This window comes from Trachypithecus francoisi, unplaced genomic scaffold, assembly GCF_009764315.1.
Source record: "Trachypithecus francoisi isolate TF-2019V2 unplaced genomic scaffold, Tfra_2.0 Lachesis_group17, whole genome shotgun sequence".
Taxonomy (NCBI): domain Eukaryota; kingdom Metazoa; phylum Chordata; class Mammalia; order Primates; family Cercopithecidae; genus Trachypithecus; species Trachypithecus francoisi.
Window position 1 is genome coordinate 24,439,589 of NW_022681462.1, and position 16,619 is coordinate 24,456,207.

Sequence of the window (16,619 nt, forward strand, 5' to 3'; positions counted from 1 at the left end):
CCTTGACACTTAAAAGGAACTGGAGATGTTTAGAAGAGAAATCCTAGGAAGGATCTGAGAGCTGACTTCAGGTGTTAGAAGAGTTGATGTATGAAAAAAGGGATTGGGTGTGTTTCATGTCAGTCCTAGCACTACAACTAAGACTTCATGGAATGATGGTTTTCTGCTGAGCGTGAGGAAAAACTTTCTGACAAATCTGTTCAAAAATAGATCAGTCTGCCTTGGAATGTCTAGGTACCAGGATGTTGAAACAAAGACTACACTGTCAGAAAAAAAGTTTGGGGCACCAGTGCCCACGTTTTCGGTTATAAAGACCCCTGTTGTCAAAAGGGGTCTCCTCTCACCATGTAACAGTAGGTATACTTTATTATTTGGGTGACATCATAGCCCAAAAAACTGTGATGAATTCAGTAATTCTTTTAAAGTAATGTATATTTTAGGGATGACATTATTTGTTCCCAAGCTTAGGCATCAAAAAGAATGAGTCTAGAATGTACATACATTTTAAAAATAAACAAAGGTATATGGGCAAACACTGATTCCATGTACAGGTGGAACTGGTGATAGTAATGAGTCCCAGACTCTTACCATAACTACCACTTAAATAGCAGTCTGGCTTCCAGACTGAGAACCACTAGCCTAGAATGAACATTTTAAATAAGGTTTTTTTTTTTTTTTTTTTTTTGAGACAAAGTCTCGCTCTGTTGCCAGACCAGAGTGCAGTGGTGCGATCTTGGCTCACTGCAGCCTCCACCCCCCAGGTTCAAACAATTCTCCTGCCTCAGCCTCCCGAGTAGCTGGGACTACAGGTGTGCGCCGCCACACCAGGCTAATTTTTTTTTTTTTTTTTTTTTAATTTAGTAGAGACAGGGTTTTACCATGTTGGCCAGGATGGTCTTGATCTCCTAACCTCATGATCTGCCCACCTTGACCTCCCAAAGTGCTGGGATTACAAGCGTGAGCCACCGCGCCCAGCCAAAAAAGGGTTTTTTTAAATGACTTTTCAGGCCGGGCGCAGTGGCTCATGCCTATAATCCCAATACTTTGGGAGGCTGAGGCAGGCAGATTACTTGAGGTTAGGAGTTCAAGTCCAACCTGACCAACATGGCGAAACCCCACCTCTACTAAAAACACAAAATTAGGCCAGGCGTGGTGGCTCAAGCCTGTAATCCCAACACTTTGGGAGGCCGAGACGGGCGGATCACGAGGTCAGGAGATCGAGACCATCCTGGCTAACCTGGTGAAACCCTGTCTCTACTAAAAATACAAAAAACTAGCCGGGCGAGGTGGCGGGCGCTTGTAGTCCCAGCTACTTGGGAGGCTGAGGCAGGAGAATGGCATGAACCCGGGAGGCAGAGCTTGCAGTGAGCTGAGATCCAGCCACTGCACTCCAGCCTGGGCAAACAGAGCGAGACTCCATCTCAAAAAAAAAAAAAAAAAAAAAAAAAAAAAGCACAAAATTAGCTGGGCATGGTGACTGTGCCTGTAATTCCAGCTACTGAGAAAACTGAGGCAGGAGAATCTCTTGAACTCGGGAGGCGGAGGTTGCAGTGAGCCGAGATTGTGCCACTGCACTCCAGTCTGGGCAACAGCAAGACCCTGTATGAAGGGAAAAAAAAAGACTTTTCAGAATTTTCTAGGACTCCACCTTTCTTTTTTCCTGTTGCAGAGCTGCAGCCACGTGACCGTTGTGGACAAAGCAGTGACCATCACAGACCTTCGATGAGCGTTTGAGTCCAACACCTTCCAAGAACAACAAAACCATATCAGTGTACTGTAGCCCCTTAATTTAAGGTTTCTAGAAAGCTTTGGAAGTTTTTGTAGACAGAATAGAAAGTGGGGCATCAGCTGAGAAAGAGTTGATTTTGTTTGAGATTTGAAAAGAAATAATAACATATTTTTTAAACAAGTCAGAAAGAGAACATGATCACCCAAAAGCAACTGTAACTCAGAAATTAAGTGGAAAGAATAGTATAATGAACCCCCATATACCCTTCCTTCTGGATTCACCAATTGTTAACATTTCTTTCCTCTCAGCTGTCCTTCTAATTTCTCTGTCAATTTGTTTATATTTACCTCTGGGCTCAATAAGGGCATCTATGCAGAAATTTGGAAGCCATTTAGAAAATCTTTTGGATTTTCCTGTGGTTTATGGCAATATTAATGGAGCTTATTACTGGGGTGAGGGACAGATCACTCCATTTCACCAGATGGTGAGGCTAACACATCCTGAAGAGTGATTTTGTCAGGAATTATTGTTATTTAACAAGTGTTTTCAGGATATTTTTCCTCTACAATAAAGTAACAATTAACTTATGTTTTTGTGCTCCAGAGTGATCCATTTGATCAAGCATTGTATAAACAGGTTAAAAGGTGTGGTTGTTTTGGAAAGGTAAGGGAAAAATGGAATTTGAGATATACTGACACTGAAGGTGTGTCCCAGTTCACTTCTAATTATTCCATGTTTTTTATCTGCCTGTTGCCATCTTCCAGAGGTGTGAAGTCATCTCTTCTTTTGGTGCTGTCTCAAATGGGTCAACCATTCACTTCCTCCTTATGCCCTCCGTGCTTTTGGCTGAGGATAATGAAGCCTTTGTTTGGAGTACCAGGTTACACTCCAGTAAATGATTACATTTCCCAGCCACCCCACCCTACCAATTTCACTGTGTTGGCTGTTCTTTTCTGACTAAGGCAATACCTAGGAAGATGCTTGAAGCGGCAGTTGATACTGCCTTTTTCTGTGAGCTGAGCCTCGTGTTCTAGGTGGCCTAGAATTAATGGTATCATTTGTGACACCTCGAGTGAGGGCAAGAGAGTAAATACTTTGGCTAGGAGAAGAGTGATTTCTTCTATATCAGAATTCTAGGTGAGGGGAGGGAGAATCTGTGAATGCATAAAGTTTTGCTTCATTTTTAAATTTTGTCTCAGTCTTTATTGCTTAGGTTGGAGGTCCTTGAACTTGTCCCCTGAAAGAGCCCAGTTCTCTATATTCTTTTTCTTTCTCTTAGGTTCTTAACTCCCCATATAGTGGAAATTCTTTCTCTGCTGTTTTGGTATGGGTGGGTCTGGAGGCCAGTTGGACTTGGGAAAGCCATTTCCTCTTACGGCCCAGAGCAGCCTGGCTATTCCACCTTGCTCTAAACAGTCCTGAAATTGCCCAGTCCTGTGCTTTTGGGAAATCCATCCCCTTCTTCCCATTCTTTGTCTACCACTTAGCTTAGGGCTTTCTTACCTTTTATTTCAACTGTAGCCATTGGCTTTTACCAAGTCTCTTTGTTTTTAGCATTTTTCATTCCAGTCTGTTCTGCACACTTTGATCAGGAGAAGCTTCTCACACTACAGCCATGTTCATGTTTTCTCTCTCGCTCAAAAACCTGCGATAGCTTCCCATTGCCGAAAATCTAAATTTAGCTTTTAGTCAGAACTTCCCATTTAAAGTTCTTACCCCTGGCTAGTGGCTCACGCCTGTAATCCCAACATTTGGGAGGCTGAGGCGGGTGGATCACGAGGTCAGGAGATCGAGACCATCCTGGCTAACACGGTGAAACCCCATCTCTACTAAAAATACAAAAAATTAGCTAGGTGTGGTGGTACATGCCTGTAGTCCCAGCTACTCGGGAGGCTGAAGCAGGAGAATGGTGTGAACCCATGAGGCAGAGCTAGCATTGCACCACTGCACTCCAGCCTGGGCAACAGAGCGAGACTCCATCTCAAAAAAAAAGAAAAAAGTTCTTTCCCCTGGCTATACACTCAAATACCTAGAAAGCAATTTAAAAAATACTGATGCCTGTGTTCTACCCCCACCAATTATAGCTGAATCTCTGGGGTGGAGCCCCAGATGTTTTTTCTGCGTTTGTTGTTCAAGCTGCTAGAATTCTGAAGTACAACCAGGGTTGAAAACCACTGCATTGGTCCTTGATACTTAAGAATTGTGAGCTCTCTTATCAGTCTCTGCCCACCAAAGACATTCAGCCAGGTGAACAACATACTGATTGCAACCACATTAATCACAGACTGATCGCCAAACTGCTGTCTTTTCTCTTCCTCTATGCACAAGATACCTTAGTGACTAGATGGGTGCAGGAAATCAGTCTGTAGATCCCTCTTCATATCTGCTGCAGCCTAGCCACTGCAGAGGCACTCTGCATAGGACAGTCTAAGTGTCTCTGCCTTCATCCTACCTCTGTGGAGGAAATGTGGAGTCAGGGCAGCCCACAAGGAAGCCCTGAGACTGGGTAGGCCAGAGGGAAAGAGGAGGAGCCAGAGCAGTCGGGAAAAGAGGAAAGGAATACTATGGATAAAAGGGACTAAGACCACGAAACCTGAGGAAAGACATTACATTGAAAGGGTAATGACTATTTGGCTAAAGGGACTGACTCCTGGGTTCCTGAGGCTCAAAGACCAGGAGACTTTCCCACTCTTGCAAGCTGCACAAGTACCATACCTAGTGTTCTGGACTGAGAGGGGAGACAAAAGCAATGTCAGGTTGCCAAACAATGTCCCGGTTGCCCTGGGAGGCACAAACCCACCAAAGTGCCATAGGCCAGGTGCAGGGAGAATCAGAGGAGCTGCTTTGCTGGGGATCAGAGCAGAGCTGGGTTTTTTTTCAGATGATCACTTACACATACTCCTTGTTAAATGGGACCAAAGGGGAAGAAGAAGAAACCCTTAAGCTTTTGTAATATTGTCTTGGGTACCAGATACTGTAAAAGGCAGCGTGAGAGAAAGATTCCCTTGGGCCAGTGTCATGGTAGATTTTCTTGCTTGAGAGGCAAGGATTTCAGCTTTCATTTTGGTACCACAGAATTTGAAATTGTAAGTGCCTATCCCCTTTGACTGTTGATGGCTTCTTTGGGGTTTTAGTTACCCCAGTTGAAAGAGAAATTTTTCATATTGGGGTTGAGAAGAATGGAGGCTATTAGGAGCAAAGCTTTAATGAGTGAAAGTCTGGTGAATCCTGCAATTTTGATATGTTTCCAGTGGATTTTGAGAACACAGTTTTAGGCACAGAGTAGATGTTCTTCCCTAGAAAATACAGTCAGCTATTGGTATTGTGCCTCTCACCCCTCATATCTCAGTGTTTTAACCCCACCTGAGTTTGGAGACCAGTTTGTCCAAGGATCTTTGAAGCATGAGCCCAGAGTAGACCTTCTGAGTCAAGGATCATGTCTTTTTCTGAGGAGCTTTGCTTGGGGCACTGGAAGTCCTGTTTAGATCGGGACTATTGGAATATTATCCTCTCCAGAGGAAATGCCAGGTTGAACATTTAAGACTTTGCTTCTAGGCCCAGCTATACATTCACCAGCAAATCACTTCCCAAATTTCCTTAAAATCTGTAAAATGGGATCAGTCTAATATGCCTACCTCAAATGATGACAGAATGACATCTATATGCATATAAGGCCTATGTTAGTTGAAATATGCTATAAAGATGTAAGGGATTTGTTACTTGTCGTTCTTGAGGTGTTACAGTTGGGATGCGGTTGCTTCTATCTTCTAGACCTCTGCCCCATTCAGCGTACAGCTAGAGGAATCTTTGGGCAGATCCACATTCTTTAGCACTAGCTGGGCTTTGGCTCCAAAGCTATCTGGTCTACCTTGATGTTCTGAGCAGGAAAACAGAGGACCTCAAGAACCATTCCAAATTTCTATCCTTCTCCCTAAGACCCAGAGCAGACCCAGGACCTAAAGAAATTATATCATCTCTATTTTCCCTTGGCTCCAGCCCCCTCTTGTTTGAACCTCCCACTTTTGTTGTTCCAACTACTTCTTGAGATGAAGGAAGGGCAGAACATTGGCCCTCTTCACTGAAGTCTTCACTCGTTAATCCAGGGTTCAATTTTTAGTTCACCTTAACCTGTTTGAAGTTAGAAGCTGGGCCTTAACTTACAGGGTGTGTCCAGCATCACTCAATCAGCCTGTTAGATCCAGAATCCAGCACTGTGACACTACATAACCATGGGCTCTGTGTCCTTCCAGTTCCTTTAGTGCCTTCCGTCACTGGTAGGTTCAGTCTGAGGGCTTCCTTCCTTGAACTCCAGTGGCAACTATAGTCTGTTTCCCACAACTTGTTGTGTGTATTTTTGTTGTTTTTTGTGTTTTCATATTGTCTTTTATGTAAGTCATGTTTCTGAACTATCGTGTAAATTTCATTAGGATAAGAATCATGTTTGCTTTATGCACTGTGTAACATGCCTTGCAGTCAGTATAGGCACTTAACCTTATTGCTTAGTTGTTCCTTGGTGTTGAATAATGTGTTAGGAGGTCAGGTGGACCTGTGTCCTAGCCTGGAGAAACTCTTATGTCACCATGTAGGAAGCTGTCTGGACTTGACTCAGCATCATATGCTGGGCCTGTGCTGCACTTGAACTTTCTTTCCAGCTGCCAGCAGGCCAACAGCTAATTTAATGGGTGGTCAAAAGAAGATGTGCCTGCGTAGAAGGCTGTAAAAGGGAGTTGGGAAGTAGAAGGAGACAAGGAGATAGCGACACCAGTATCTTGTCACAGAAATTAAGGAAGGCAACAGTTTGAAGGAGGAGAGGGAGATCAGTGGTGCCAGCTGGCTCAGAAGAGGTTTGCTGGGTTAAATCTCAAGATGAGCGCACGAGATCTGGTGGTTAGTGGAGGCCTTTCCTGACAACCTCATTTTAAGCACCTCGTCCCCATCACTCTATCACGTCACTGTTACTGTCGTTGTAGCCCTGTCATGAGCTAAAATCATCCTGTTTGTTTATTACTAGCTTGTGTATCTAAAGTATACTCCTTGAGAACAGCAACTTTGTCTTTTTCACCTTTGTACTCTCAGTCCCCTGACATGGAATAAGATATGAATAAATGCACAGACTTGTCCAAAATCATCCAATTAATAATCGGTAAGGCTTTGCTTTTTTGGGAGAAGTGCAACAAATGTGAACACATTTTAAATACTGATGTTTAAAGATTGTGCAAATTAAAAGTTAACAATCAGGCCGGGCGCGGTGGCTCAAGCCTGTAATCCCAGCACTTTGGGAGGCCGAGACGGGTGGATCACGAGGTCAGGAGATCGAGACCATCCTGGCTAACACGGTGAAACCTCATCTCTACTAAAAAATACAAAAAACTAGCCGGGCGAGGTGGCAGGCACCTGTAGTCCCAGTTACTCGGGAGGCTGAGGCAGGAGAATGGCATGAACCCCGGAGGCAGAGCTTGCAGTGAGCTGAGATCTGGCCACTGCACTCCAGCCTGGGCAGCAGTGTGAGACTCCGTCTCAAAAAAAAAAAAAAAAAAAATTAAGATAAAATCAACTTTTTTTTTTTTTTTTAAACTCCCCTAATAAGGAAAGAAAGGGCCAGACGCAGTGGCATACACCTGTGATCCCAGCACTTTGGGAGGCGGAGGTGGGCAGATCACTTAAGCCCAGGGATTCAAGACCAGTCTGGGCAACATAGTGGAACCCTGTCTCTATAAAAAATTAGCCAGGCATTGGTGCATGCCTGTGGTCCTAGCTACCCAGGAAGCTGAGGTGGGAGGATCACCTGAGCTCAGGGAGGTTAAGGCTATAGTGAGCTGTGATCACGCCACTGCACTCCAGCACTCCAGCCTGGACGAGGGTGAGAGAGGCCCTGACAAGAAAGAAAGAAAGAGAGAGAAAGGGAGGGAGGGAGGGACGGAGGAAGGAAGGAAGGAAGGAGAGGGAGGAAAGAGAAAGAAAAAGAGGAAAGAAAGAAGCTTCGTTAACATGATAAAATAAATCTGATATAACACGCATCATCATACTTAAGCAAACACTGATGTCAGGGACAAGATAGATCCATTCTAACTACTATTATTGAACAGTGTCCTGAAAGGATAATCTAACCCATGCAATGAAGCAGGATAAAGAGTATACTACTGGAAAGCGGACAGGTTTGGGCTGCAAGCTAATTATCTACCTAGAAATCTGAAGATAATAAACTCTGAAAAAACAGTCAGACCTAATAAGAGAAAGGCACAAGGTTGTTCACTAAAAGATGCATTTTAAAGCTTTGAAAATAGCTTTCCAGTACAGGTAATAGCCATTTGTGATTGGGGAAAAAAACAATCTAATTCAGCACCTAGCAACTAAAAATATAAAATACTTTGGAACAAAGTTAACAGGAAATGTGCAAGCCTTGTATGAAGAAAACCACTAAGCTTTTCAGAGGAACATGCAGAAAATAAATGGAAAGACAAACACTATCAGTATTCTATGAGAGAAAGACTGAATGTTTTAAAGATGTGACTTGTTCTTTAATCCAAAAATTTAAATGCAAGTCTACCAAAAAATATAATTTTTTAGCTTGAAAGATTATTCTAAAATTAATCTAGGATATGTGAAATAACCATTTAAAAATTGAAAGAGAGAATGTTGGGGGAAATTTTATTACCAGATAATGCTTATTATAAACCTGTAAGTTAAAATAATTTGATACTGACCGAGGACTAAATTAAGAATCAACTAACTTTATTGTTGAAGGAAGTAAGACTTAAAGAATTTAAGTTGCCCAAGGTCACAGAACTCCAATTGAATAATGTCAGACTTCCAAACCCACACTCAACCACACTGCAATGCTACCTTCCTAAAATATACATAAATACATGTATTCAGAAAAACTATAAATAAGAAGTACATTAAAATATTAATATTAGTTATCATAGGTGACAGAATTATGGGATGACTGTTCATTTTTCCCCCATACCCTTTTTTGAATTTTTTCAAATGTACTACAAAGAACATGTATTGCTTTTATAACTGGACAAAAAGGACAATACCTTCTATTTTCAGAAACCAAAACTTCATTGCCCCTTCAATATGGGAATCCAGCCAGACCTTATTCTTGGACAGCATCAGTGAAACGGGCTTGGGAAAGCTCTTGGGCGTAGCAGCAGAGGCATGTCATATATGGAAACCTTCCATGAGGGTGACCTCACCACTGGAACTCATTCAACATAAACCTTGTCGCAAGAACTAGCAGAGCTCTTTGGACAAAACGTGGTGAGTGGAGAACTGAGAAAGAACTGACCTAAAGAAGAGAGAAGCTAGACAGCCTGAAGAAGTCCTGGGTACCCATCTGGACTTAGCAGGTCTCCTTTATGATCTATTCCTAGGGAAGGATTACTTTTCCCAACCTCAGCCTCCTTCAAAAAAGAACTCCCACAATGACCCAGGGTTATTTCTGTCTTTTTTTCTGGGCTTGCATTAGAATGTAGGATGTTCCTTGTGTTGGACAAATCATAATAGGTTATTGGTGGGTGACAGAAGTGAAAACATTACCTAGACTAAAGGAAGTAACACTATTCTTAGATACCCCTCCATAATTCCGTATGGTTAGCTTCCCTATCCCCAGCAGCCTCCTCTCCTCACCCCATTTTGCCTTCAAAAAAGTGAATGGCATCATATCAAAGCAGAATTCCATCAAAATATTTCCATACCACCTACAGCACAAGCCCCTGTGCCACATTGAACAGCTTTTAACACCCTACTCACCACACTTAGACACCTGTGTCTAGAACTTTTCTCACACAGCCTAGTTTTCACCTTTCCCATGTTGTAGGAGGGTTTACATTTTTTATTTATTTATTTTTAGTAGAGACGGAGTCTCACTTTGTTGTGCAGGCTGGTCTTAAGCTCCTGGCCTGAAGCAATTCTCCCACCCCAGCCTTCCAAAGCGCTGGGATTACAGGCGTGAGCCACTGTGCCTGGCCAAGAATTTAAAATTATTTTTAATTGAACCATGGTAAATGCAGGATAAGTTTACACAAATATTTTGGTTCTCAGCCACAGTGTTGTTCTGTAAGCACAGGGCCTATGATTACGGCCTTTGAGACTTCAGCTGGTCTGTGAGGAAACCACATAGTGAAAATAGAACCCTGTTAGTTAAAATTCTTTTAATTGCAGCTGGGCGCGGTGGCTCATGCTTGTAATCCCAGCACTTTGGGAGGCTGAGGTAGGTGGATTGCCAGAGATCAGGAGTTCAAGACCAGCCTGTCTAACATAGTGAAACCCTGTCTCTACTAAAAATACCAAAAAAAAAATTAGCCAGGCATGGTGGTGGGTACCTGTAATTCCAGCTACTCAGGAGGCTGAGGCAGGAGAATCACTTGAACCCGGGAGGCGGAGGTTGCAGTGAGCCAAGATTGCATCACTATACTCCAGCCTGGACAACAGAGCGAGACTCCGTTTCCCAAAAAAAAAAAAAAAAAAATTCTTTTAATTGCACTGACAGAAAACTCAATTAAAACTGATGTTCAGGCCGGGCGCGGTGGCTCAAGCCTGTAATCCCAGCACTTTGGGAGGCCGAGGCAGGCGAATCACGAGGTCAGGAGATCGAGACCATCCTGGCTAACCCAGTGAAACTCCGTCTCTACTAAAAAAAAATACAAAAAAAAAATGAGCCGGGCGAGGTGGCGGACGCCTGTAGTCCCAGCTACTCAGGAGGCTGAGGCAGGAGAATGGCGTGAACCCGGGAGGCGGAGCTTGCAGTGAGCTGAGATCCGGCCACTGCACTCCAGTCTGGGCAACAGAGCGAGACTCCATCTCAAAAAAAAAGATTAAAAAAACTGATGTTCAGGTACAGTTGGATCCAGTGTCCATTGTCATCAAGGCTAATTTTTTATTCATCTCTAGGCTCTTCTATGCTTAATGTTTGTTCATTTAATTGGGTTTTTCAGTGAGGTACCTTTGACAGCTAGAGGGTTATATAGCCTATTGCCTTGGTAAACTCAACAAGAAAAAAGCTTTTTTTTTTTTAAACAGTCTCACTGTGTCACCCAGGCTGGAGTGCAGTGGTAAGATCTCAGCTCACCACAACCTCTGCCTCCTGGGTTCGAGTGATTCTTCTGCCTCAGCTGGGCAGCTGGGATTACAGGTGCACACCACCATGACTAGCTAATTTTTGTATTTTTTTTTTTTAGTATAGATGGGGTTTCACGATGTTGGCCAAGCTGGTCTCAAACTCCTGACCTGAAGTGATCCACCCACCTAACCCTCCCAAAGTGCTGGGATTACAGGCATGAGCCACCACATCTGGCCAAGAAAAAGAACTTCTTAGTTCAACAGTTTCAACACAATATTTGGAACTGAGTTATTGGGTCATGGCTTTGGTCATGACTTCATCCTTGAACCAATCACTCTGGCCAGGAGGATGGAATGCTGTAATTGGCCAGGCCTGGATCATGCACCCATAACCCATCTAAGCCACATGCACTGAGAGTGGGGCAGCATTCATTTCCAAAGAAGAATGGTGGTGGCATTAATAGCAGAAGGGGAAGTAGATGCTGGGGAGGCAGAGGCAACAGATGTCCACCATGTGTGCCTAGAAGAAAAAAACTAGAACCTACCATCTCTACTGTGGGCAGTATTACCCAAAGTGAATGAGCTAATATAAATGGGAACACCAAGTGCTGTTAGCTTTAGACAATAACAGCTGGACAATGGGGTAGTGACCTTCTCACTCCCAAAAAGGTGGGTCGCACATCCAGGCTGTGGGTCATTCATTTAATTTGCATATAGAGTACCTGCTGTGTGCAGAGCACTGTTCAAAGTACACAAAAGTAGATGTTATGCTCTCTGCCCTCAAGGAGCAGATAACGAAGTAAGATAAAGGAGCCCTACTCTTGCAGCGCAAGAGCAATTCATGATCAATGAGTGTATGCAGAATCATGAGCACCTACTTTATCCTGAAGTGTTGAGAGAACCCAAGTGAGGGTGAAATGAATGTTTTCATTTTAATTTCTGTATCTTCCACTTCTATTCAACAAATATTTACTATACGCCTACTAAATGCCAAGTCCCACAGGACTCTAGAAACTTTGTAGAAAGGATTTCAGACAGATTCCCAGGATGTGTAAAATACTAGAAAGAAAATAAATTGAAAGTGGGGAAAAGGAATCTAGAAATCAAGTATGCAACAAAGTGAATTCAGCAATAAAGCAAAACACGTAAACCATGATTACTTATATTTCCACCATGGATGGGCCGTAGGATGTATGACATAATAAATAATTTGCATAACAAACCCAACATCCGGTAGAGGGGTTCTGTTTTCCCATAGAAATGATGGAGTCTCACTAAGGCACAAGATACGGTGAATGTAATTCTACTGAAACTGTGGTGGGTGTGGGGAAGGCAACATAGTCCAGCTGAAACACTGGGTTGTCTGCTAACTAGACCTAGCCTACGGATGGATTTCGTCGTATCTGGGAGCTCAGGTGGACTGCATGCATTTTAAACAACTCTGGGTTGTTCTCTGCACTAACATTTTAATAAATATTTAGTGGCAGTGAGCTCAGAATTGTAATCTTTGGCAAGTGCCTGGGGTGCATCTGCCATTCTTTATTGGTGGCTGAGTAAGATATGAGGCTCTCAACTTTTAACACTGTTTTGTTTTGTTTTAACACAGCTCACCAAGATGGAAAAACAGAGCCCGTAGGTCCACTTACTAAATGGATTCCCACTTTACAGTGAAGAAGGAGCTTCCAGTAACCACAAAATTTCTGTATAAGCAAATTTAGGGAATTGAATTTCAGACAGTGTGGTTGTCTCCTTACTTACGAACTTGGAATACCTACCTAGGTAACAACTAGCATCAAAGGTTTTTGATCTGTAGCCTTTCTTTCTGTCCATAATTGGCTAGTAGCTTCTGCTGTATATACAAACCATTCCCTGTCTGAGAAAATTAAACTATATCATCAGAGTAAGAAAGAATATTTATTTTTCTTTTGTGTGAGTGCGGTTTTGTTTTTCTGGTGTTTTTTTGGGGGAAGGGTTGTTTGTTTTTGAGGAAGGACTTGCTCTGTCACCCAGGCTGGAGTGCAGTAGCCCTATTATAGCTCACTGTAGCCTCGACCTCCTGGGCTCAAGTGATCCTCCGCCTCAGCCTCCCGAGTAGCTGGGACTAGAGATGCACACCACCACGCGTGGCTAATCTTTCAAGTTTTTTGTAGAAACAGAGTCTTGCTATGTTACCTAATCTGGTCTCAAACTCCTGGCCTCAAGCAATCTTCCTGCCTTGGCCTCCCCAAAGTGCTGGTATTATAGGCATGAACCATTATGCCCAGCCTCCTTTTTTTTTTTTTTTCCCCTAATAGCAAGGGAGGCTATGCAACCATCTTATCCAAAGATGGCATCGGGTTTTTTTTGTTTTGTTTTGTTTTGTTTTGTTTTTGTTTTTATGAGTGGAAAAGTACATGGTGTCAGAGCTCAGCCTGGATCAGCCCTCAGGAAAGTTGTTCCCACAGCTCTGACCCATGAAGCAGAAGAGCAGTGCCCGGTCAATTCGTCCATGGCCCATAGCTGAGGACAGGTCAATAAAAGTTGCAAATGATTTGATATTATTCTTACTACCACAAGGCAAAAATTACGGCAGTAGCAGCCTATCGTGGAATTATTATTTAAAGCTCATCTGTTCCTTATGTCAAATGCTGATCTGAGAATCCCAATTTATACAATTTGTTAAAAAGCTGGCATGGAATTTGGGTAGAATGGCCAATAAACAAATAGACTTTTCATTTGAGTTAGAGGAGATACAGGCTGTCCTTATTGAAGGCAAGATAAACTGGACTCTGTGTCTAGCCAAACAAAGCCAAGTCCATAGAGTGATAAAATAAAAATGAACACAATAAATAAATAAAGCAATCAATACACTTGAGGATTGGAGCTCATGATTCAGAAGCATTGACAGCTCTAGAGGCAGAAAGTTCTATGTGGGTGCTTTAGATTAGGGTCAAGTTTTAAAGTTGCCTGGGCAGCAAAGGACCATAACTGGGTTCTAGTCGGAGATTCGCCTCAGATTTATAAAACTTGGGGCAGTTGACCCCGTTTTGTAAGAGCTGGAGGAAGTGAACTTCCTAGGTGTTACTCAGCATTGGGCCACACACAAACCCACTTTCCAGAATAACTCAGAAAGCTTCCAGAGTCCGCCTTTGTTGCCAGAGATCTATCAGCCAGATTCAATTCTTACCACAATGTATTGAAATAAAGTATTTTTAAGACAGTGAAAGGCTGGGCCCGGTGGCTCACGCCTGTTATCCCAACACTTTGGGAGGCTGAGGCGGGCTGATCACGAGGTCAGGAGATCGAGACCAGCCTGGCCAACGTGGTGAAACCCCATCTCTACTAAAAATACAAAAATTAGCCTGGTGTGGTGGCACATGCCTGTAATCCCAGCTGCTCAGGAGGCTGAGGCAAGAGAATTGTTTGAACCTGGGAGGCGGAGGTTGCAGTGAGCCAAGATCGCACTACTGCACTCCAGTCTGGCGACAGAGGGAGACTCCGTCTCAAAAAAACTAAATAAATAAATACGATGAAAAATGTAGGATAAACTGTAACTTTGATGAAGTCCTGAGTGGCCTCTTCCTATCTTGGTTTTTCACAGCTTCTTCATTGGACTTGTTAAAGGTTATTTTTGGTTACCCAAAAATCCTTCTTAAACCAAATGTATGGAAAGGAGGACCCACATTTGCAGTAACATTTTGAAACTAAAACTGATTCTTAGTTATTTGTGTGACATTGTTACATGAGAACTTCACCTTCAGAACACTGCAAGTGATGATTTTAATAGTTCTCAGCTAACACCGGGTTGCAAGTAGAGCTTTCTCCCTCAGTGCTAGGGGAGGCATAATGCCAAGCTTATGAGGGCAGGTGCAGGGGCGAGACTGACTGGGGAGATTTCTGGCTTCGTCACTTACTGGTTGTGTGACTTCAAAAAGTAAATTGACCTCCCTGGTCTCACAGTCTTCAACGTTTTAAAATGTAAATAATACCAGGATTAGGCCAGGCACGGTGGCTCACACCTGTAATCCCAGCACTTTGGGAGGTCGAGGTGGGCAGATCACTTGAGGTCAGGAGTTCCAGACCAGCCTGGCCAATATGGTGAAACTTTGTCTCTACTGAAAACATACATACATTAGCTGGGCATGGCGGCTGGCACCTGTAATCCCAGCTACCCCAGAGGATGAGACAGGAGCATTGCTTGAGCCTGGGAGGCAGAGATTGCAGTGAGTCGAGATTCCGCCACTACACTCCATCCCAGGCGACAGAGTGAGACTGTCTCAGAAAAAAAAAAAAAAAAAACAGGATTAAATAATAATGCATACACATGGCTAAGCTCAGTACAATTTGCAGATGCAGACACGACTCAATACATGACAACTATGGATAATATAATAACAATAATAGAAATGAGGCCTAAGTCCAGTAGTTGCCCCTGTGCCCAGCCCCTACTTTCATTTAAAAGACACCCTTGGCCAGGCATGGTGGCTCACACCTGTAATCCTAGCACTTTAGGAGGTTGTAGCAGGAGGATCACTTGAGCCCCGGAGTTTGAGACCTGTCTGGGCAGCATGGTGAGACCCAGTCTCTACAAAAAATACAGAAAGTAGCCAGGCATTGTGGTTTGCACCTATAGTCCCAACTACTCGGGAGGCTGAGGTGGGAGGATCAGTTGAGCCAAGGAGGTCAAGGCTGCAGTGAGCTGTGATTGGGCCACTGTCCTGCAACCTGGGTGACAGAGAAAGACTCTGTCTCCAAAATAAAAAAATAAAAGCTACCCTTCTGGGTAGGCAGACCTGAGTGTTCGGTAGAGCTTGACTTTTAAAAGAACCGTCCTGTGGGGAGGCTTCCAGCCCCACTTTTCCCCATCACCACCATCCCCAGCTTCTCCTGTCTCCCAAGATAGGGAGGCTGGGAAACACAGGCCCAAGTGCTTGCCAGGAAGTATGGGAGTGGGAGTGAGAGACTGCCTGACAGTAAGAGAAGTGGGGATACTGGAGCCCTGATCTTGGGGCACCTCCCAAGCCACCCAAGGCTCAGAACACGTGGAAAGTGGAGAGCGCTGTTCAGACAAGCTAAACATTCGGAGATACTGAATATTTGGGTCTAGACCACCACAGTAAAGCAAGTTGCACCCACTTTTTTGTTTTGATTTCCTAGTGCATATAAAAGTTATGTTTACACTACACTGTAGTCTATTAGCTGTGCAATAGCACTATATCTAAAAAAAAAAGTACATACCTTAATTGTACAATACTTTGTTGCTGAGTTGCAGCAAGCATGCTGGCAGGAGACACATGGGTCCTGCACTCCGGCCTCTGGAGAACAAGATTTGCTTTCTGCTTACTCTGGACTGAGGTGCTCATGATGGAGTCAGCCAAAGAGGAGAAAATCTGTTCTGGTGAGCCCTGGCCTCTTCTAGCCCCCAGGTATGCCATGGCTGAGGAGTGGGCACCAGGGACCAGACCGAGGTTGGGTTTCAAACCAAGATACTTGATTCTCCTAGTTAAGATAAACAGCTTTGAGTGCTTGACAGTGAAAATGGCATAATCCATGTTAACGTGTCACAACTTGAAGTCATGACAGTTAACACACTGGGACTTGTGGCACATGGAAATGTGTGCACAGAAAAGAGAAATCTCTAATTCTTTAAAAGTAGGAAGACATTCTTCCTTGCCAAAATGCATACATTCGGCTCAGTTACCAAGTTTGAAAGTCTCCAAGAATTAAAGAGAGGGTCCCATCACAGCCCATGGGGTTACAGCAATATGTTCTGCAGTGGCCCTGATTGACTCTGTATTGTGATATCAGCCCTTACATACAACTGGAGGAAGTGTGAATTTCATCACAC

The 16,619-nt window shown here is 43.5% G+C and overlaps 1 protein-coding gene across 13 annotated transcripts in view; it reads left to right on the top strand.

Annotated features, from left to right (window-relative positions):
* STAMBP (STAM binding protein) overlaps window positions 1–12,700 on the top strand; it is a 55,131-nt gene extending 42,431 nt beyond the window's left edge. For 11 of the 13 annotated variants that reach the window (XM_033175126.1, XM_033175119.1, XM_033175120.1 and 8 more), the window contains one exon: window positions 1,670–2,316. In XM_033175126.1, the coding sequence (XP_033031017.1) occupies window positions 1,670–1,726 (57 nt within the window). In that variant the 3' untranslated portion in view covers window positions 1,727–2,316. Of the gene's footprint in view, window positions 1–1,669; window positions 2,317–8,782; window positions 8,993–12,398 lie in introns of those variants that run through there. The other 2 variants (XR_004428189.1, XR_004428190.1) reach the window with 1 other exon arrangement.
* Window positions 12,701–16,619: the final 3,919 nt, after the last annotated feature.